Source organism: Staurois parvus, unplaced genomic scaffold, assembly GCF_062004578.1.
Source record: "Staurois parvus isolate SC_StPar_1 unplaced genomic scaffold, SC_StPar_1.0 ptg000258l, whole genome shotgun sequence".
In the NCBI taxonomy this organism is placed as follows: Eukaryota; Metazoa; Chordata; class Amphibia; order Anura; family Ranidae; genus Staurois; species Staurois parvus.
The window spans coordinates 5,616,057-5,639,655 of NW_028318054.1; the positions used below are offsets into that span (position 1 = coordinate 5,616,057).

The 23,599-nt window shown below is 41.5% G+C and overlaps 1 protein-coding gene across 1 annotated transcript in view; it reads right to left on the reverse strand.

Moving 5' to 3' along the window:
• Window positions 1-1,331: 1,331 nt before the first annotated feature.
• Window positions 1,332-23,599, reverse strand: part of PTPN22 (protein tyrosine phosphatase non-receptor type 22) — a 172,035-nt gene continuing 149,767 nt past the window's right edge. The window contains exons 18-21 of the mRNA XM_089681073.1: window positions 20,668-20,777; window positions 15,509-15,539; window positions 9,519-9,590; window positions 1,332-5,850 (exon numbers count right to left, since the gene is read on the reverse strand). Coding sequence (XP_089537199.1) covers window positions 5,786-5,850; window positions 9,519-9,590; window positions 15,509-15,539; window positions 20,668-20,777 — 278 coding nt within the window. The 3' untranslated portion in view covers window positions 1,332-5,785. The remainder of the gene's footprint in view (window positions 5,851-9,518; window positions 9,591-15,508; window positions 15,540-20,667; window positions 20,778-23,599) is intronic.

Here is a 23,599-nt window from a genome sequence, read left to right on the forward strand (position 1 = left end):
AACAGAAGCCAGCCCAGCGTAAGCCCTGAAAGCAGCGCCAACCTTTAAAGCTACAGGAACAGGGCAGTGTGAGTACGTCTACACCCCCTGGGTCAAAGAAGGGAGAGGGCGTTCAGGTGCAGTACCCAAATAGTTCTCCCTGGGACTGCATTATTAGTGTGTCTTGGAATCCCTTGCCTTGAGATACTCTCAAGACAACAAAGTGGATGAGGAGATTTTCATTTGGGGTCAGAAGGCGGTTCATTTAAGGGGACCAAGTGCTCCTTGCAAATACTGTGTGTCGATTTGTCAGAAAGGAAGAGCCACTCCTGAAGCAATAGAGAGTCTAGGATCTGGTCTTCTGTGCTTTTTGCTGGATTTTTGCCTTTTTGTGTCTAAAACGTTGTCCGCAAAGTTGTTTCAGTTCCATTGGGCATCCCATATGCCCCATCCAAGTTGTTAACCCCCTAATTAAACAACAATAAAACAAGCTCATGGACTGTTTACTGACTGTGGATGAAAGTGTGGAATATGCATGTTGCCTGGTTGTGCAGAGCCTAGGGGGCCCTCAAGAGGGTAGCACTCAGGGGCGGACTGACCATTCGAGCACTCGGGCACTGCCCGAGGGCCTGGGGTCAGTAGGGGGCCCCATAAAATGCCCCTGGTACCTTTTTATAGGCTTTTATGGGGGTGCTTTGAGTGTGGGCAAGGACACAGGGGCCCCATGATCCCCTATTGCCCGGGGGCCCCATGAGTTGTCAGCCCGCCCCTGGTAGCACTACAAAAATAAGGTACTACACTGGAGCAAAAGGCCTATAGCGTTTGGTAGATAACATTTATTGGTTTCCTGTGGCAGGGACACATTATACTATGGTATTGATGCACTGCTGTAAACACCTACTCAGGAATTTTGTTTGTTCTTCCTTGTGAGCTCACTGTTTCTTATGGAATGTCCATGAGGGTTTAGGGTGATCAGTTTTAGTCACCTACAACCTCCATTCATATCCATACTTTCTGATTACGGCTTTTATTTTCTAAGATAGGCAAGCATTTACTTGGTGGCTGTAGTAAAAAAATGACAGTTCTTACTACTGACACTTTTTAAATGAGACCCAAACAAGCATAGACCCCTTCCTGCAAAATGCTGGAAAACATCAGTTCCATCAATAGCTGCGTTTCCCTACCTAGTGACCCAAATAGCAATTGAACTAATGAAATGATCTTAACTAAAGATGACAAAATCTGAAACTTAGGATCTAGGATCTAGTTAGCTTTCTTTTAACTGCTGTATTGGCTGTTGAATGTTGTATAATATAGGTATGGCCATATTGTGAAATGACACAGAAACAAAATTAAAAAGATAAAGAGTTTTGTATTTAAAATATGTATACCCAACATAAATAATCTTACATTTACCATTATTATGATAGTATATAGTCAACAGAAACATTTGTATTTTTTTCTCAATCTTTATTCAACTGTGAACAAACATCTAAATTTACATTTGAAATACATACGTGTGTAGTATCTTATCTGCTTAAAGACATAATATTCTACTTAGCCAATTTTGTGACCCAGGAACCCCTGCTGGATAAGTTAGCCTGGTCCCTGCTCTGCAATTAAGTAATACAAACTTGGTCACGGCCTACCTGCAAGCTTCCAATCTTAAGCCTAGTACACAAGAACAGAAAATCTTGAAAAAAAATACAGCTTTCAAAGCTATCGTACCATAATCTGATTGTTAGTACACAACTTTCATCTGAAATTATCTGAAGGGACAAGCACAACAAATTTTTCTTATACGATACCAGATCATACAATTTTCATTTAAGCAGTACACTTTTCATTCAAAAATACAATACAAATACATTACATCCCTTCCGAATTTTCTTTCTGGCGTGCAAGATTTTTTGTAACTTTAGTAACCTCTTCACTTTTGATATGACACTAGCATGCAAAAAAAAAACCCCCAGATAATCATTTGTCCAATATTCTCATCGTGTGTATTGGGCTTTAGATTGTCAGCACTGTGCAATGCAGTCTAAGTGGCTTACAATACTCTCCCTTCCTTCCTTGGCCCAAGTGTGCACAGGATTGCACAATATCAATAAAGAGATAGACTGCAATACTATATAAAAATATATATAATTATTTTAATAAATACATAAATGGGCGTGTTTTTTATATATACATACAGTTCTGCTTTAAGCAGAACTCCAACCAACAGGATGAAAATGAATAGCTCATTAACCACTTGCTCTTCAGAGGATTTACCCCCCTTCCTGACCAGGCCATTGTTTGTGTTACGGCGCTCCGTTACTTTAACTGACAATTGCGCACTCATGCAATGCTGCATACAAATTAAATTTACGTCCTTTTTTCCCATAAAATAGAGCTTTCTTTCGGTGGTATTTGATTGCCTGTGCATTTTTTAATTTTTTACGTTATAAACAAAAAAACGCCTATTTTGAGAAAAATACAATATGTTTGACTTTTTTGCTATTAAACATGTCCAATAAAAAAATGTTAAAATCTATTCTGCTACGTCTTTGCTAAAAAAAAAACCTCAATACGTATAAATTAATTGGTTTACATTTTTTTTTTATTAGTAATGGCAGCGATCAGTGACTTATAGTGGGACTGAAGCGGGCATTTTGACACTAGGGGGTACTGGTTTGGTGTTACTGACATCCCCAGTGACGCCAATACAGTGATCAGTGCTAATAAAAAACACTGACACTAATGGCACTGGGCAGGAAGGGGTTAACATGTGGGGCGATCAAAGGGTTAACTGTGTGCTGTTTCACATTATCTGCTGTGTGTGCTTTCAACTGGAAGCACACTGCTTTGTATGGCTCCACTATGCAGAGCCATAGAAAGCAGGGTGCAGGAGCTGACAGGGGAGAGAACTGTATTGTTTACATACAGTTCTCTCCCCCGTCAGTAATACTCGGCGATCACCGGGTGCATGCGGGTAATCACCAGCCGGGACACGGTGATTGACAGCCGAGGCCGCAAATGGAGGCGCAGGTAGGGCGCGCATGCCCCCCTACCTGGAACTGCAAAATCATGTATATATGCGTGATTTTGCATACCCATGTAGCAGTATTTCTGATATAGGGCGGACGGGAAGCGGTTACAAGATAATTAAAGTTACCAACTTGTGCTCCTATAGTCACGATCAATGAAGAGATTTCCCTGCATTACTTTTTCTGCTGCTAGATTATTATTATTATACAGTATTTATATAGCGCTAAAAGGTTTGCTCAGCGCTGTATAGATAGATCATACATATAGATCTCTTCAGTGTGATGACCAGCATCATTCAACTCACTACCTTTGAGCCCAGGTTTTTTTTGGGTGCACCCCTGCCTGTTACTGGACAGTGAAAGGAGAAGCAGCATAGTGATGAGTTGATCTCTCTGATTTTTTTTTTTTTACAATTAACAAGCTGCTGGTTATCATTTGCACTGATTAGCTGTTAGTGCTGCCTCTCCCTCAAACACTCCATCTCTGCTATACCAGCACTGCTTGTCTACAATGCTTGAATTTAAAAATATACATTTATTGATGTATTAATGATTATACATCTGCTAAGTTGTGCCTTTTAAATCTGCCTAGAGCAAAATCTAATTCCAGGGTTCCTTCTCTCTATAGTTTGTTTGGATCAAGCTTCCAAGTTCAGAACTATCTTCTTCACCAGCTGATGCCTCCGTGCTGAATTAATAGTCTGTAGCTTCACCTACATACACTATACAGCTTTCACTTATTTTTTCCATTTTTTATAAAATGTTGGACTCTATGATATTGATTTAGAATGATGATAGCGTTGTACTATATGAGGGAACCTGTTACTTCCATTTCTATTAAAAGGTATGCAGCGCTGTGTTATGGCCGTGGGATGGGGACTTCCTGTCCCGCTCCTAGAATAAAAGTAGGACTGAGCACTGCTCGGCCATTCACAAAAAGTATTGTAGGTCATCCATGAATACAAGGCTTGCTCTGATTGGCTGAGGTGAAGAGCATGGTGTAATCTGCCGACCTCTCCAACTCAGAGAATCAGAAGAAGCCCTGTATTCTTTACAGAAATACAATGATTCCTGTAAATGGCTGAACAGCTCTCAGTCTAACTCAATTCTGTTCCAGGAGTGGGATGGGAAGTCCCTGTACTGCTGCTGAAACACAGCGCTGATGCTATATACAGTTTATACTGCACTCACAACTTGTGCATCTGTTAGTGAAGCAAATAGTTTCTTTGGGTCACACTATTTAAAGTCACAAGAAACCTGGAGTTACCCTAGGTTCACACTTAAAAGTTTTCCGTAGTGCTTCACGTTTTGGAGAAATGCACTACAGTCCATTTACCATGATTTCCTATAGGAAACTTTCACATTTCCGTGTTTTCACCCGGTGTGTTTTTTGGAAAGGGTCGGGGACTTTTTTGAATGCAAAAAGTTGCATTTCTGGTTCTATAGACTTCAATGGGAACACTGCAGAAAAGCATGTAGTGCTTTTTGCTGCATTTTTGCAGCGTTTTTGATGCGTTTTAAATCTGCCTAGCAACAAGAAAAAAAAATGCAAAATACGGCAAAACGCAATTCAGAAACGGGTCAAATGCAAACTGCATAGGTGTGATCCTAGCCTTACTGTAAGCTGGTCATGGATGGATCAAATTTTGATCCATATGTGGCTGCCCCCGCTTGACAGAAGTTGAACTAATGAGTTTGTTGGGAAATTTTTCTCGAACAGCGGCTGTAGACACTGATCAGTGCATTCTAACTGCAGAGTTTCCCTGCTGTCAGAATACAATCTGGTTGGTTTACAAAAGGCAAATAGGGTGTGCACTGCAAGTGCAGTTGCTTTAGATCCAAGAGGAAGATCTGAAATGAGGCGAAGTTCTGCTGATTTCTTTCATCTAATCATGTGTCCAGTAAAAATTCTGTTTTTTTAATTTTCCTCGCATGTTCCCGTCAGATCTAGAGCAACTGCACTTGGAGTGCACAGCTTATTTACCTTTAGTAAATCAACTCCAATGTTTCAGCAGGAGGAATCCTCTATCCACCTCAATTGCATGGAGGAAGGAATCCATTGTTTTTTTTTTCATTCAGCACACTAGCTGAACAAAAAAGAAAATATCTATCCATGGCCAGCCTTGGGCTTTAATAACACTCACTTGGTCACAATTGTCCATTGCAAGATAAAAGGCAATTCATTTATCATCTCCAGGTAAGAGGAGGTATGCTAGACTAGGAGGCATTAGTTATTTACAATGGCTGACCAAGACATTGCAGCGGTTGAATGCAGGGCTGCAAAATGTGAAGGCCAAACGACATGGTTTGATTCATTGATATGACTTATTTTTATACACCCATCAAGGTATCATGCCAGTTAGTTCTCATCTTCAGCAAACACAGGAGATATGTAAAGAAACCTAATATGTACACATATACAATACTTGAGTCCTCTTCACAATAATGCACTTCTAAGTTGGAAACTGCATTATAAATTTCTGATTGCCATAATGTCTGCACATTTTACATTTAGGATAATGAAATACCTCCAGTAATTAAGAACAGAGGCATTTTCAAACTTTTAGAGAAGTGCATAGCAAAAGGTGCACTCTGTCTATGTGTATCGTAAAAGCTTTGCAAACCCTGAATTCTACATATGAGCCCAAATATAGGAAAGGAACAGCTCAGGTTTGTAATGTTTTCCAGTTAAATTGTGGCATAACATTTTTAGAACTGTCTAATGACAGTGGAAATGGGAAGTGACGGAGGTTCCAATGTGCACATGGTGGGTTGCGTTAAATCTTCCATGTTGTTGGTGGATTTCTAGGACCCTTTGGTTTAGCGAATCGATTCCCAAATCCTAGAAATAGAAAGAAAAATAATATAAACCAAAATTATCTTTTTGTGTGTGTTTTTTTTATGTAATTAAAGTCCAGCTCTAGCCAAAACTTTTTGTTCGTTTTTGGATATAGTAGAAAAAGTTTAGAACCTCAGACCATCTGAGTTCCCTTTTGGAGAAACTTACCCTTACTGTTACAGTGATAGGGTGTCAAAAGGATGAGATATTATTGGGATTATTATTCTGACTTCTGACAGGAACAGAGGGAGTGGCAAAAACACATTTATTTTATATATATATATATATATATATATATATACACATTGCTCAAAAAAAATTAAAGAAACACTTTTTAATCAGAGTGTAGTATCAAGTCAATTAGACTCCTGAGATACTGATCAGGTCAGTTAAGCACCAGAGGGGGTTTGTAATCAGTTTCAGCTGCTTTGATGTTAATGAAATTAACAACAGGTGCACTAGATGGGCAACAATGAGACAGGCCCCAAAACAGGAATGGTTTTTACAGGACATTTTTCGCCCTGCTCATCTTTTCTGACTGTTTTTCACTAGTTTTGCATTTGGATAGGGTCTGTGTCACTACTAGTAGCATGCAGCGGTACCTGGACACTACAGAGTTTGCACGGGCAGTCCAACTCATCCAGGATGGCACATCAATACGTGCCATTGCCAGAATGTTTTCTGTGTCTCCCAGCACAGTCGAAAGAGCATGGAGGTGATTCCAGGAGACAGGCAGTTAGACAGCAGCAGGACCGGTATCTGCTCCTTTGTGCAAGGAGGAACAGGATGCGCACTGCCAGCACCCTACAAAATTACCTTCAGCAGGCCACTGGTGTGAATGTCTCTGATCAAACAATTAGAAACAGACTTCATAAGGGTAACCTGAAGGCCCGACGTCCTCTAGTGGACCCTGTGCTCACTGCCCGGTACCATAGAGCTCGATTGGCATTTGCCATTGAACACCAGAATTGGCAGGTCTGCCACTGATGCCTTATGCTTAAGATGGGAGCAGATTCACCCTGAGCACATGTGACAGATGTGAAAGGGTCTGGAGAAGCTGTGGAGAATGTTATGCTGCCTGTAATATCATTCAGCATGACCGGTTTGGTGATGGGTCAGTGATGGTCTGGGGAGGCATATCCATGGAAGGACACACAGACCTGTACAGGCTAGGCAATGGCACCCTGATTGCCACTAGATATGGGGATGAAATCCTTGGACCCATTGTCAGACCCTACACTGGTGCAGTGGCTCCTGGGTTCCTCCTGGTGCACAACAATGCCCGGCCTCATGTGGCGAGAATATGCAGGCAGTTCCTGGAGGATGGAGGAATTGATACCACTGAATGGCCCCCAGGGTCGCCTAGCCTAAATCCAATAGAACACCTCTGGGACATCATGTTTCGGTCCATCCGCCGCCGCCAGGTTGAACCTCAGATTTTCCAGAAGCTCAGTGATGCCCTGGTCCAGATCTGGGAGGAAATACACCAGGACACCATTCGTCGTCTCGTTAGGAGTATACCCCGAAGCTGTCAGGCATGCATACAAGCACATAGGGGCCATACAAACTACTGAGTACCATTTTGAGTTGCTGCAATGAAATTTCAGCAAAATGGACTAGCCTGCTGCATCATTTTTTTACTTTGATTTTAGGGATGTCTTTGAATTTAGTCCTCTGTAGGTTGATCATTTTCATTTCCATCAAATGATGGAGCATCCTTACGTTCCTAACACATTACCCAGTCCAAATCAGTATAGATATCCAGCATGATATTTTTCCTCATTGAGATCTGATGTGTTTTCAAAATGTTCCTTTAATTTTTTTTGAGCAGTGTATATATAATGAGGAGGGCTTAGAAGAGTTGGCATATTTTTATAGTACTCCATGGCATATGGAACTGACAGCAGCACCTCTCATTTCCTGCCTTGGTGTCACTGTGATAGGTTATGAGAAAAGATATCCCCACTGAGGACACAGACAATAATAAAAAACTGACAGATGTTCTGCATCATACCCAATCTATTGGGTATAATACAGAAAAAACTGAAAAAACACTGGCTAAAGCTGGGCTTTAAAAACAAAAAAAAAAAGTGTTTCAAATAAAAGTATAATACTTTTGATTGCATTTATCATGCAGATATTTTTTTCTTTCCTGGTAGCAATTTATCTCAGCCAACTTTCTTATATTTCTAGGGCCTGTGTTGATGAGCTTTTGTTAACTTCAAGCAGGCTTTGTACTCCCATACATTTCCATCAGATTGCAAAACCAGGATAGTGCAGGTCATACATGGGTCGAATTCCGAACAAATTGGTGCGACTATTGATTTTGAAATTTGACCAACCAAGCCTTCAATTTCACTTCATGTTGCTACAGAAAATAAATTTTGTGGCCGGGAATATTCTTTACTTTCCAGGTAAAATGCCCATTTCTTTTTTAATTATATTTCTCGCACAGTTCTCCCATCATTGATTAGAAATTTGTTCGTTTTTAAAAAAAATGTCATCATGTCCACTCAAATTCGAAGCCTGTGCAAAAATTGGCTATTGCTGCGGCTCATTAATGGTGTGAAATTCAAACAAAAATTCATAACTACAATTTTCAAAACAAAATCCGTTCAGAATTCGACTCATGTATGGCTCGCTTAAAACAAGTCACATGCAGATTAGAAGGTCAACTGCACATCAAATTAACCTATCAATGAATTCTGAATGATCTCAGAAATATCACAAACAATGTCAAGCATGCCATTGACACAAGTCCAAAGTGGCATCAACACAGGCACAGACAATCATCTGAGATTCTGATCAAAAGGTGACAGGGAGCATGAAAACTGCAGCCCATTCCCACCAAAATTGGCTACATTGGGCAATAGTTATTCTCATTTTATATATTCCTAGTTTATCAGATATTCACTTAGCATGACAAAGGTGATTATTTTCAATGCCCTAATTGAATCTCATTCCTGTTAAAATCTTTGTTTGATGTAAATGCAGAAGCAGTTCTGTGCTGTATCCTCAGGAAATGCAAACAAACATCTGTGTGTAAAGGGCACCTGTACTGAGTGAGTGTCGAGGTTGCTACTGCTGACCTCTCTTTCACATAGTGCTAGTTGTCATACACATCCATGTCTCTTTTATTTGTGAGCACCTGATTCTCAATACAAATGCAGTTTTGCATATCTGACTTCCCTCTGACCTTCTAATTGGCATGTTTGTATCAGGTCATTGGTTCAGAAGGCACTGAATACAGAAACAAGCAGAAAACAAATATTTTAGGAAGAGGTTGCCAATGGTAGCCCCCATATTTTTTCTCAACACAGGTTTCCTTGTCTTTGGAATAAATGCAGGAGGCCTGTGAAGCATAGCTGTTTGTTCATATTTATATTATTTGAAGAAAGAGCAATGTGATTATTATTATACAGGATTTATATAGCGCCAACAGTTTGCTCAGCGCTTTACAATATAACGGGAGACAATACAGCAACTATACAGTTCAATACAAGAGGGATAGGAGGGCCCTGCTCCTTGGAGCTTGTTAATAGAAATAACTCCTGTGGACTGATCAATTAGAAATTCTACTTGCTACACTAAACTGAAGATAACTGAAATCATATTGGTTACTGTGCTGACTATATAAGGTCCATGAACAAGATCATTAACAAAATCCTTACCAAAGTTTAGGAATGAAAGAGGACCACTTGACTGAGAAGAATCAGACTCTGATTTTGCCAAACTGCAAACATCTATGAAAGAATTTAAAGATTAATTCTTAGCAAATAAAACTGTATTAAATATTAACTATCATTTTTTAAATATGTTATTATGGGATGTACAGTATTTGTGTACAGGACAGTATGAAAGTAGAACAGTTGCCTACAGAAGGATTGGACACTGGCAAACTAAAAAAAAAAAAATCAGCCAACCAAAGATAACCCTTCCACCAACAGCATGTCTCAGTTTTGTAGCACAGCAGTACCAAGGGCATGATCATTAACACGGAGGGCACAGGAAGGTTTAAACCTTTGGGATGTCCAAAAACAATACAACAAACAAATGCTAGCAGGCCCAATGTAAACAACAGAACTGGGCACTGCCTACAGACACTTAAAAGACCTTATGCCCAAAGCTGGCATCAGATGAGACAATTATTCAACAAGTAGAACTTAAAGAATGTGTGAACAGAAGACCAGGCGTCAGCCTTAAAAATCTGGGAAACAGTTGCCTGATATAGAAAAGCACTCACAGATCTAGTAGAATGAGCCTGGGCCATCTAGAGATGATGGAATAAGAAGCCAGGTGCCCTTTTAGGGTCCGTTCAGAGTGACAAAAAGGGAATCAGTCTTTCTAAAGAAGCAGTGGCTGAGAGACACACTAGCACAACTCAAACCACAGACGACAGAGGGAAATTTCCTTTTGATGAACTGGAGCTAAATCAAGGGACAGGAGAACAATGTCCTGGTTAAAATGAAACACAGAGTCCACTTTATGCAGGATGGAAGTCCTGGTCTATAACATCACCTTGTCCCTATGCAATCCCAAAAAGAGTTATTTGCAAGATAAGGCCACCAGCAGTTTAGACACTTGCCTTGCAGAGTTGATAGCTACATGGAAAGTAATGTTGAGAATGGGAGTAGAGAGGGAATGAAAAGTCTGAAGCTTCTCTGGGAAGGGAACACTTTGGCCTGAGATATGTTAAGGACAGGACCAATATATCCAAGTGATGCTTCTGTTCCAGCAATAATTTTTAACTATTCACCTGAAGTTCTGTAATGTCCGGACAGTCAGGGAAACACCCCACAAAGTCCTCGCCAATTGTTTCCTCAACAAGAGGTCATCTAAGTAATCAGCAGTATATATGCTATGAGAGCACTACAGGGCTAACACTGGAGCCAGCGCTTTGGTGATAAGGTGCTGAAGAGAAACCCAAATGACAGGGCAACTGGAAATATGGAAACATGCAAGGAAGAATCTTTGATGTCCTCAGTAGCCAGAACATCTCCCATACAGGGGCAGACTGACAACTCATGGGGCCCCCGGGCAATATGGGATCATGGGGCCCCTATGTCTTTGCCCACACTAAAAAAAAGCCTATAAAAAGGTACCAGGGGCATTTCATGGGGCCCCCTACTGACCCCGGGCCCTCGGGCCGTGCCCGAGTGTTTGAATGGTCAGTCCGCCCCTGCTCTCATATGAAAGTAAGAAATGAAAGATCTGGTTAATTGCATTCCAAATTTGTGGAACCAAAGTAAAACATTCAAGGCTTTGAGTTTGAGGATGTGGTGAATGCCCCCCTTGGGTTTTGGTACAGTGAACATGTTGCAGTAAAACCCCGGAAACTGTTTTGCACCTGGGACTGCATCTATGACACCTTGGTCCACAAGGCCCGAGAAAGCCTGATTGAAATGTGCCAATTTGTGAGGAGACACAGGACGGTTTGAAGGGAAAAAGCAAGGAAGGCAGGGAACACAACTCCAGTTTGTAGCCCTGGGACACCACCTCCTGCACCCAAGCATCTTGAATGCAAAATGCCCAAATATCTGACCAACAGACGCTACCCCACCATGGAAAGTGGGCGTGCACCTTGAAAAGAATTGTTTGAGGATTTGGTAGACTTGGAGTGCAAGAATTTGAAGGTGGATGGGGAGTCGAGCATGGTGGGTCTTGATGTTGAAGTTAAGGTAGTTACAAAATAGACAATTCTTGCTGGAGAAGATGAGTGCTCTTAGACCAGATGAGGACATCTAGGGATGATCTGAAGAGGCATTGTTCCTCAAAGTGCATGTGCATCAAACACTTTACAAAATAGTACCACAGTCCAGCACATTAGCCAAGATTCCCCATGCTAAACAGTGACACCATGCAGATCAAAGCTAAGCTAAACTTCCAAGATGTCTGTCACCTTGAAAACGAGGGTTTGTGTACCCTCAAAATGCTGGTGTTTCTCCTGATATGGGACATTAGTAAACAGCCGTTGCAGGTTTATTTGGAGTGCTGGCTTTTCCTTATGTTAAGATTGGGCATAAAGAATAAATGGATCTCATCCCCACATTGGCCACAGACCCTGAAGCATCTATTACTTCATGATGGGTTCCAATGAGCTATGCAAGCCGGGACACAATACCAGCGGTGAAGAATTTTATAGGCCACCTCCATAGTGACAGTGTTGAAAGAGCATTTGGTTACAGCAGACCAGGCCCTGCTCCAGTCCCCCAGATCTATGGGGATTGTTATATCTTAATTCTCAAAAATAGTGCAGCGCTAACAAAAAAATATATATGAATAATCAATAGTGCTGAAAATAAATATAATTCACTGTGCCCCAATAAATGAATAATATATCAATAAACATGCATTAAGTGCCCAAACCAATGTTACCTGTGGTCACATAAGTGACCTATAATCAGTTAAATCTGGCTGCACAATTGTGAAATCACTCTTATAAATATCACAGCAACTTAAAATGATACGACATGAACCCCTATAAACAGGGGATATGACAACAGTGATTGGTGCCAAAGTGACCACACAACAAATCACATATAAAACATACACACATATAATCTCAAAAAGTCCATAAATAATCAAAAAATAAGTGCTTCAAATGACTGAACACCATGCAACGTGCCAATGGTGACGATATCCCTGAAAGTGTCTGCACACTTTATCCACACTTGCTAAATTGCCTGCTCACCTCTTTTAGGCGACCCAATGGGCCACTTCGCTTTCAGGATCACTCCTGGATCCTACTCCAATCCTGGATAGTAGTATTTCACCTGTAGTTCCTCCCCCAGGTATAGCAAACGTACACCCAGAGATGGGCGCGGTTCAACCATTTTGGCTTCAACCTCCATCTTGGCAAAGGGTCAACCATCCTGACAAACATATTTCCCCCTCATTCTCCCCCTTCCTCTCTGTTCATACACATTGACATATGGCCTGTGTGTTAAAAGTGTCACAGGCGGGCCGGGGCACAGCAGGGAGTCCAAGCTATAAAACAGTTTTGAGCTGAAGTGTCTGGTTGTCTTAGAGAGCTGTGCAATTTAGCACCTCATAAAGGATAACCTAAGCCTTCCCAGGAGTTCAAAGATATTCCAGAAGAGCACGAATCAGATAACACTTTTAAAATCCATTTTTCCCCTATGTCTCATATCTTGGAATATGAGAGCCTTACATAAAGACCAGGCATATCTTCAGATTGGCCACGAGGAGACCAACAGTTTGGTATGTCACTCTCCTTGGCTGAGATACATAGGAAAGCAGAAAAGAAGATCTCTTGAACCATTCCATGTATAATTTCATATTTCATATCTAATCATTCCTCAGATGCGTCTTCATAATAATCTACCCACGGGTGGAATGTCACTTGTGCATAGGAAAAGTTATGAGCCATAATATGGACTATAAGAGATTTTGGCTCTAGTTTAGGCCTACGCCCAGACTGTCCCTCCCTAAACGGGGCATTGGTCCTTGACTTCAGAGACACCCCCTGCTAGGAACTACAAAATGGGCTGTCAGGCCTAAGAGAGTTAAATTGAAGAATTCTCCCTTTTACCATCAGAACCAACCTGGGAGACATGCCCTTTTGCTTTGAAACTTGATCTGCAAACCCAAGGCTGATTGGCAAGTACTTTAACCCTTTAACCTCATTTCTGTTACCTCTTTGCTGTGCTGTTGTTCTCTATATATTTATATATATATTGGTTACATCTTTTTTCTGTAAATATTTTTATTGCACCCTTTTGACCTTTTAGTAATAAATCTTTCTTTCTGAAAGTGTTGAACTGTTTCTATAGCTCTGTATTGCAACTTACGAATTCCTGCCTCTAAAAGAGCGCTACTGTGTTTGGTTAACCTTCTGTATAACCGGTCTTCGGTGACCGTGCTATACAGATGATTATCTCAACCATTATAGTGTTGTAGCTGATATCGCCGAGTTTCCAAAAAGGAGGTGGTGGCAGTGTGAAGGGTTAATTGCGTAATTAACCTGACCCAGTAACAATCGCTCCCAGGCTGCTGGTACATTCATTGTGGTCCAATTAGCTGGAAAATCGTTGTGCAGGGTGCAGCTGGGTGCAGCATTGTTATGCACGTGACATCGCGGTTTCAGATTGGCTAGTCCTTCGGTCACAAGTTGTGTGAGAAGGTCAGGGGTCTGACGCCGCGTTCGTGACTCAGAATCAGAGACTCAGAATCAGACAGAACCTCTTTGGCCAATTGCTTTGAAGCTGCTAAGGTAGTGGGCAAATCAGATACAGAATATGCCAGAGAGGCCAATAGATGATGCTTGTGCCCTTGACTATCAGGATCAACAAATACCTGGGTAATTTGAGTTATAAAGTCTTGCATGGCTGTAACAAAAACCTCATCCAGGTAGGCACAGGATCAAGCTACACCCAACAGAACCCAGAAGGACTCTGAAGATGGGTGAAACTTTAATAATAAAAGACAACAGGACTCAAGGCTGCAGATCTCAGAACCACTAGTAAGTGCGCCCCCAACCCTGTAGCAGAAAGTGAGCTCAAGCACTGATACAATGGGACTAAAACCCTGGCCTCCTCCTCATGTTGTGGCTGCAAAGAGGTTAGGCAATGTATAGGTTCAGGGAGGCCAGGTTTCAAGTACTCACAAAACTCAGACAGCCTGTAGAAGGTGAGGAATGGCAAATGGAGGGAACTATGGCCAGATACGATTAAAGTCTCTGTAGGTGGGCAGTAGGAAAAGATTGAAGTTCCATGTGAATCTTTGCAGCAGTGGAGAGATGCTTTCTTGATAATATATTCGATACTATATAGCAGGAAAAAGTTTGTGCCAAACAGTCCGCCCAGTTGAAGACGCACCAGATAAGTGCTCAGTCCCTCATGACAAGGCTGGTGGGAAATGGGAAATAATGGCGACCAGCAACCAATGAAAATGGTGCTTTGCTCAACCAACCTACTTGCTACATGAGTCTTCAGGGACAGTACAATGTAAAGCCAATGTCTGCGGCTCTGGATGGGGAAAGCTTTCTCTAGCTAATTTAATCAGTCTGGAGCTTAACTAAAGCAGGCCTTAGACCAGCAGAAAAACAAAAGTTCTGTTGATCGAAAAACGAAAAGAACTCATAAGATTGTGCCATCAATTGTTTCAAGTTTTTAAAAAAAAAACCCATATTGGATCAGGCACTTTCCATCGTGGCACAAAATCGTGTGTCGCAGCTGGCACAGTAATGATGCAAAAAACGAATGATTTGATGATTGACACAAATTTCGTTAATTTTTTGGCCCGTCTATGGCCTGCTTGAGTCTGGAAAGTGCTCCACACAGAACCCAGTGCCCAAAGGTCACTGTCAAACTACCCACGCAAAAACTCCAGCAGTGGTGTAGAAAAGAGTCGAGACTGATGAAAAAAATTTAACAAAAATACCAAAAAACACAGGCTAGTCTTTACAACAGCAGAGCTGAAAAAAACATCCAACCTACTAGGACAGTAGATTAAGACTGAGGCATGCTTTAAGTGGGAAGGATTATGCCTTTTCACTATAAATTAATTTTCTATTTTATAAAAAATAACTAATGAATAATTAAAAATATTCCTCATTGGGACTGTTATTTTTATAATGCATTAACATATGTAGATTTAAATAGTTATTTTCATACAACAAACATTAAGAGGAAATACTTACTTTTTTTTACATTCTTCAGTATCTTTAAACTCTGAATAGAAATGGAAAAATAGATATTAGAAACAAAGTTGGCACAAACTCCTTTTAACTATAATGAGAATACTCAAATCCTGCTTTCTCAATTTACAGAAATGTTTTGAGAAAAAAGAATGTCAAATAGGTATTGAGGTAACATACTGAGTCACTATGAAGACTTCTTAGACAGGAGGAAAACACCTGAAATTGCTTGAGGTTCTCCTCCTAGACGAAACTAGCACTTGTTTTTACTTGACAAACTGGCACTTGTCCCCCACTGAATAAAGACCTGTTGTTTCAAAAGCCTGGTTGAGCCCACTCATACAGTAAGTTCATCCAGCACTCCACAAAGTCTTAGTTCTCTAGAGCAGCTTGACCACAAATGTGGCAATGTGAAAATTTGACCCCAGGGTGTGGTACTACTACCTGTTTTTCAATACAGTATTATTAATTAAAACCAAGGAACAAATGCTCTGTTTGATCCGCATTAAACATATGAATGTTATGGCATTTGGATTCATTTCAATTGGTTTTCACTCACGTTTCCTAGTTACCAGTTACTAAATGATTAAACATTGGGTGAAAGTCAATCAAAACCACCTCATAGTCAGTCTCAACAAGCTTTTGCTCTCTTCAAGTAGTTTTTGCATTCCTATAAAAGTCTGAGAATGCAAAACCCACTTAAAATAAGTTAAATACATTCCAAAGTAGGAGAACAGCAGGTCAAAAGCACCTGTCAATAAATTCTAAATAATCTCAGAAGTATCCAACACTGATATCAAACCTAAACCTATCAACACAGACCCTTAAAGTAACACCAAATGCTATCCTTTTTCTCCATAAAAATCCACACACATCCAGTACTTAAAGGCCCTATAACTATAATCTACAGTATTTTTCATAAAGTTGTTTCTTACTGTGTTTTTCTGTCTCTTTACCCCCTTACTTCTATTTGTTTGGAATGAGCAGAGTCCACCTCATCAGTGCTCTGAAGATTTGCTGTTCGGAAGCAATCCGATCTCGTACTTGCAATTTAGGCCCCATACTAAACTTTGTGGGTGGGTCCATGGCTTCTGTTCACTCTTTTACTTTTTAAAGGACCAGCAAACTTATTTAAAGGCAATTAGAAAAATAAACAAACTGTTGTTTGTGTGCAACTGAACCAAAATGATGTAGATAGTAATATGTTTATGCGGTTCTGACCCATAGATCCAACCTTTGGGCTTGTAGAGGAATATCTCAGATAGCTTGTCAGAAGGGAGTTATGCACTGCTTGAAGCTAGTCATGCAGTATCCAAGGGCAATGTAGTGTCAAAGGGCAGGTTTTTCTGTTTAATTAAATAAACAGAACTAGTAATTATTATTATTATTATACAGGATTTATGTAGTGCCAACAGTTAGCTCAGCGCTTTACAATATAATGGGAGACAACACAGCAATGCTACAGTTCAATACAAGAGGGTTAGGAGGGTCCTCCTCCATGGAGCTTACAATCTAAGAGGGAGGGGCTAGTGGTACAAAAGGTAATAACTGTGGGGGACGAACTGATGGGAGAAATATAAGATTTGGTTATTAGGCAAAGGCAGGATAGGCTTCCGTGAAGAGATAGGTTTTCAGAGATCACCTAAAACTGAGCAGAGTAGGCAGTAGTCGGATAGATTGGGGTAGAGCATTCCAGAGGATGGGGAGGCTCTGGAGAAGGCCTGGAAACAGGCATGGGAGGAGGAGACAAGGGAGCTAGAGAGCAGGAGGTTGTGGGAAGAGCGGAGAGGACAGTTTGGGTGAAATTTGGAGACAAGATTGCTGATGTAATTGGGGACAGAGTTATTAATGGCTTTATATGTTATTATTAATGTTTTCAATTTTATTCATTGGGGAATGGGAAGTCAGTGAAGGGATTGGCAGAGAGGGATGGCAGACATGGAACGGTTGGTAAGATGGATGAGTCTGGCAGCAGCATTCATGGTAGACTGAAGAGGGGATAGCCTGCGATTAGGTAGGCCAATGAGGAGGGAGTTATAATAGTCAAGGCGAGAGATAGCAAGGGAGTGAATAAGTTGCTTAGTGGTTTTGGTGGTTAAAAATGGGCGTATCTTGGAGATGTTACGGAGGTGAAGTCTACAAGATTTGGACAGTGAATGAATTTGGGGCTGACAGGACAAATGAGAGTCCAGGATTACACCTAGTACCCTAGCATTAGGGGAGGGACTGATGGTTGTATTGTTGATCTTAATGGAGAAGTCAAGTGAGGGGGCATGGGCTGGACGGAATATTATGAGCTCAGTTTTACAAAGACTGAGTTTGAGGAAGTTGAGCAACATCCATGCTGATATGTCACTTAGTAGGTTAGTGATGCGAGAGGAAACTGAAGAGGTAGGGCGAGGGGTGGAAAGATAGATTTGTGTGTCATCACCATAGAGATGGTACTTGAAGCCATGGGAGTTTATCAAGTGACCAAGTGAGGAGGTGTAGATGGAGAAGAGAAGGGGTCCAAGGACAGAACCTTGAGGGACTCTTACAGAAAGAGGAAATGGAAATGGAGAGGAGGAGACAGATTTATAGGTGACACTGAAGGAGCACTACGATAGGTAAGAGGAGAACCAGGAGAGTGCAGAGTCTTGGAGGCCATGAGAGTGGAGTTTTTTGAGGAGGAAGGGATGATCAACAGTATCAAAAGCTGCAGAGATGTCAAGTAGTAAGAGTATGAAGTAGTGGCCATTGGTTTTAGCAGTTAGTAAATCATTAGTGAGTTTTAGTAGGGCAGTTTCAGTGGAGTGTAGTGAGTGAAAATCGGACTGCAGAGGGTCAAGAAGGTTGTTGTCAGTGAGGTAGGAGCTCAGGCAATTGTAGACCAGGAGTTCTAAGAGTTTAGAGGTTAAACAGGAGCAGGGAAATGGGTCTTACGTTGTTTAGGTTGGTGGGGTCCAGTGAGGGCTTTTTAAGTATGGGAGTGATCTGTACATGTTTTATAGGGGAGGGTTAGGTGCCAGCAGAGAGGGAGAGATTGAAGATGTGAGTAAGGTAGCATAGGATAGAAGAAAAGGGTGACTGTAATAGTTGTGAAGGAACAGGATTCAAGGGGCAAGTGGTGAGACGGGGCTTCTGAGAAAACTTTAAAATGTGCTTACATTGTTAGAATTAGGCATTACAGTTTGGCTGAACTATAGACCTGTGGCTAAATGGTGAGCACTGTCCAGCTGGTTACAATATCTCTATAAAGTTTGTGTGTTATGAGCCATGTCTGTGCAACTTTCTTCCAGTTACAATGTTTCCTTAAATAACCCAAAAACCTACTGGTAGAAAAAGAGGTGACTAATCATATTAGCCTTAGAATGTATACAGGTGTGCATAGGATGTGGGATTGTACATTTTTATGTGGGACTGTAAACTACCTTTTTGACGATGAGGCTAATGTCCTCTAATGCACTGTGTAATATGATAGGGCAGTATAAGTGTGGAAAATAACTAAAGATGTACTCCAGCATACCTCGAGTGTTGCACTGTAGCACAGGCTCTTCTCATATACTAAAATTACTTATTGTGATTTCACTGCAGCTTCTCACAGTGGGGCAGATTTACTAAAATAGGAACACTCAGAATCTAGTGCAGCGGTGCAGGGTAGCCAATCAGCTAGTAACCTCAACTTGTTCAATTAAAGCGGAGTTCCACCTACCGGTCAAAAAATAAAAGTCAGCAGCTACAAAAACTGTAGCTGCTGACTTTTAAAAAACAGCCACTTACCTGCCCCTCGGTCCCACGGTGTGTCCCCTGCAGCCGTCCTGTATTCCTGGAGGCCGGCATCTTCAGTGTGGACACTCGGCTGTGACTGCTTGCGGCTTCGCAGCCGAGTACCCACTGCACATGCGCGAGTAGCGCTGCGCTTCATGAATGGTCCTGTAGTCTTCTGGGACCTGTCATGTGTCCCAAAACACTACAGGGAGGAAAGGAGGACACCTTCCATTTCCAATCACCTGGGCGATCGGACCGGAAGTGGGAGCGGGTACCTGTCAAATTTTGGTACCTGCCCCCCCAAGGTGCCAATCCTTAATGGGGAGCAGAGGAACAGTCCTTAAAGTGGAACTTCCCCTTTTGGGTGGAGCTCCGCTTTAAGCTTTGCCAATAAAACCTGGAAGATTATTGGTTTCTATGCAGAAGTGAGCCTGAGTTTGCACTCTCCAGCTTTAGTAAAAGAAAAACCTCCAGTGTACCATAGAAGCTGCAAAAAGTCAGATGTAGAGCCTACTTAATGTCTAGGTTGGAAGATGTCCAGCATCATCTAGTCCCAACATTTTCAACCAGGGAACCCTAGAGTTCCTCCAGAGGTTGCTAGGGGTTCTTTGAGCTATGACTAATAGTCCTCCCATTTGATTGTGCCTACATAGTTCCAGTGCCAATGCCACTTGGCAGAATCAATGGCATAACACCAACGATCTTTTTAGCTGTCTACAAGGGTGGCATTAGTACCACCATAGTAAGTGGTATTTTCCCCGCTGACCCCAAATGATTCCCTGAGATCTAAAAACTATTACAATGGTTCCTCTAAGGTAAAAAGGTTGAGAAAGGCTGATCTACTTTTCCTCTGCAGTGTTGCTGTTCCTGGTCCAACCCTTTTCTTCATTGTACTTCAGTTCCTTCAATAATGAAGGCTCAGCATCACCATGTAAATGCAAATGTAGTCTACCTAGAAAGACACATTACCTACAGACTGACCCCTGTCCATGAGGCTGTTGTGATATTTGCATTACCCCTCCCAAGAGCCAGCCCACTGCTTGTATCAGAGCTGAAAAATCCTAAAGGGAGTACTAAAGCAGGGAGCTATATCCTTGCATTGCAGAGAGAAATGGAGAGTCCCAGTGATGACAACACTAGGCTTCATCTTGGGTATGCATTTAATTTATTAATTTAATTAGCATGGTGCTAAGAGTGGAGGGAGGATCCAGGCAAATTATAAGCAGAATAAACTTCAGCTTCAAGGATGCAGTCATGTGGAAATGTGATGTTGTGTTGTTTGATGCTAGTGCATCTAAATAGACAGCTCCTTAAAAAAAAAACACATTCAGTGATTGGGTCTTGTGCAACCATGTAAAGCCTATTAGTGACGAAAGGACTGTAAGTTCCCAAACTGACATCTTAAATACTTTTACCTTTTTCCTGGTAATTTGTTTAGCAGGCTCTGAAGATGAGACAGAACTGGAAATTTCTTTTCCCGCGGGATGTGCAGCGTGAGAAGTATCAGAAACGTAGTATTCCATATCTGTAACATAAAAGCTTTGTCGTTTGGATCTATTCAACCATAATATATGATTTATTCCAAGATGCTTTCTGTTTTTTTTATTTCAATTTCTCAACTTCTTCAACTTTTCAACTTTTTCATGCAAGCTTAACAAAAGATAACAGATTACAAAAGGTGAAGCCATTTATGTCAAAAGCACTCTTATTCGATATTGTCAAGTTCTGTGTCCATTAATTTATTAAGATCTTTGTTTAATATTGTGAGAGAGGACCAAGCACATTTTAAGTCTAGGTTCACACTAGTGCTGCTGCATAATCATTTTTCAGGGCATTTTTGTAGCATGTTTTTGATGCATCTTTAAACTTCACGATACTTCAATGGTACAATGTCTTCCGGCATCTTTACCTAGCTTCTTCCAGGTGCCAGGCTTTGGCAGTTCTCATTGGCCAGAACGGGAGGATGTCACACCTTCAAATGCGCAGACATCCTGGCACACAGTGCAGACATCCTGGCACACAGGCGCTGTGCTGGAATGTAAATTGAACTGTGTTTGGGTAGGAAGAGAATGAATAAACCTCCCAGTAATGCTATTATTAGGCTGCAGCTATAGGGAGCTCTAATAATTTGTAGTGTGACTTCAGGAGACTATACCAACAAGTTTACATTAAACTCAGAATGCAAGTGAGCAACATGTGTTTTCTGTCTCCTCTTTAACTACAGGTTAATCACACTTTGTTAATGCTATATTTGTTCAGTTTTGTGTTTGTTTTGACACTAACTTTTTCTGTTTAGTATCCTATATGTTAATAATTTTATTTCTCTAATACAAATTGATGTGCTCTTCCACATGGCCTGTGCTGCCACTATAAAGAAAGCAATTATCTTTATAATGTAACCCATTTCTGTTTAACACATTAAACCCAGAATGCAAGTGAGAGACGTGGGTTTTAAGTCTTCTCTTTAAAAAAAAATACTGCAGGCGACATCTTTGTTATACCTTGCACTCAGATCACTGACAATCCTGTAACATTTGCTTTCACCCACCAGGGGCGGACTGACCATTTGGAAACTCGGGCACTGCCCGAGGGCCCCGGGTCAGTAGGGGGCCCCATGAGATGCCCCTGCTACCTTTTTCATAGGCTTCTTTGAGTATGGGCAAGGACACAGGGGCCCCATGATCCCCTATTGCCCGGGGGCCCCATGAGTTGTCAGTCCGCCCCTGTCACCCATTGTCATACCCTGTCAATCAAAAGTAATCAGACCTGATGGACGACTAGTCTCTAAGTTCCCCATCAGGATCTGCCCACCTCTAGTTCACAACTCCTCAGACATGCGTCTGTCAGAGGCCATGGATGGAAGGAGCGCACTGAGAAAGAAGTGGACACTCCTCTCTTAGTGTAGACACCAACAGATTCATGTACCTATCAATGATAGGTACATGATTCTGTGCTGCTCCCTGGGCTCCCTTGTACTGCTCCCTGACGGAATTCTAAAGGGTGTCCAGGACACCCTTTGTGAATTCCTCAGATTATGTCAGAAAACAGCCTTTGTGCTCCTTTACTGTACACTGGAGCATATTTAACCCCTTCCCTGCCGCCCTATAGCAGAAATACTGCTACAGGGTGGCAGGGATGCACAAAATCACGTATATATATATACGTCATTTTGTGTTTATGGGTAGGGGGCGCATGCCCTACCCACGCCGCCATTCGCAGCCGGAGCTGTTAATCACCGGTTCCCAGTCAGTGATTACCTGCCAGTGCCCGGTGATTACCGAGCATCACCTACGGGGAGGAGGACTGCTTTGTTTACTAACAGTCCTCCTCCCTGTCGGCTCGGGCACACTGCTCTGGATGGCTATGCACAGTACAGCCATCCAGAGCAGTGTGCTTACAGTGAAGCACACACACACACTGCCCCCTATGCAAAACATTCCCTGTACACAATTAACCCTTTGATTGCCCCTCATGTTAACCCCTTCCTGCCCAGTGCCATTAGTACAGTGTCAGTGCTCTTTTTTAGCACTGATCACTGTATTGGTGTCACTGGGGATGACAGTGACACCAAGTCAGTTCCCCCAGTGTCAGAATGCCCGCCGCAGTCCCGCTATAAGTCGCTGATTGCCGTCATTACTAGTAGAAAATATAAAAAAATTCTAGTATCTATACCGCCATTTGTAAGCGCTATAACTATCACGTAAAGCAATTAATTTACATGTATTGGGATTTTTTTTTATAGCAAAGACATATAGCAGAATACATTTTTGCATAAATTTATGATGAAATTTGAGTTTTTAAATTTTTTTACTGGACATGTTTAATGGTAAAAAGTAAAAAATATTGGGGTTTTTTTCAAAATTGTCAGTCTTTTTTTTTTAATAGCGCAAAAATAAAAAACGCACAGACAATCAAATACTACTGAAAGAAAGCTCAATTCGTGGGAATAAAAGGACATGAATTTCATTTGGGTGCAGCGTTGCCGGACCACGCAATTGTCAGTTAAAGTAATGTAGCGCTGTAAGGCAAAAAATTGCCTGGTCAGGAAGGGGGTTGAATCCTCAATAGGGCAAGTAGTTAAATACAAAACTTTTTTTTAGGATAGTGGAGAATGCTCTTGCCCTAAACAGCTGTCAGTAAGCCAATCAGAGGCTGGGGTGGATGCAAAATATACAGTCCAAAAATGAAATTGTGCCCTGCTTTGGGATATTGGTGCAGCAGCAGAATTTAATTTAATTTATGCCCTTGCATAAAATTTTAGCTGCGTGTATATAGTATATAATTATGTGCTGAGAAGGTGCTCTTGGTATCAGCCATATATCAGGGAATTAATAGTAAGCACTCTGG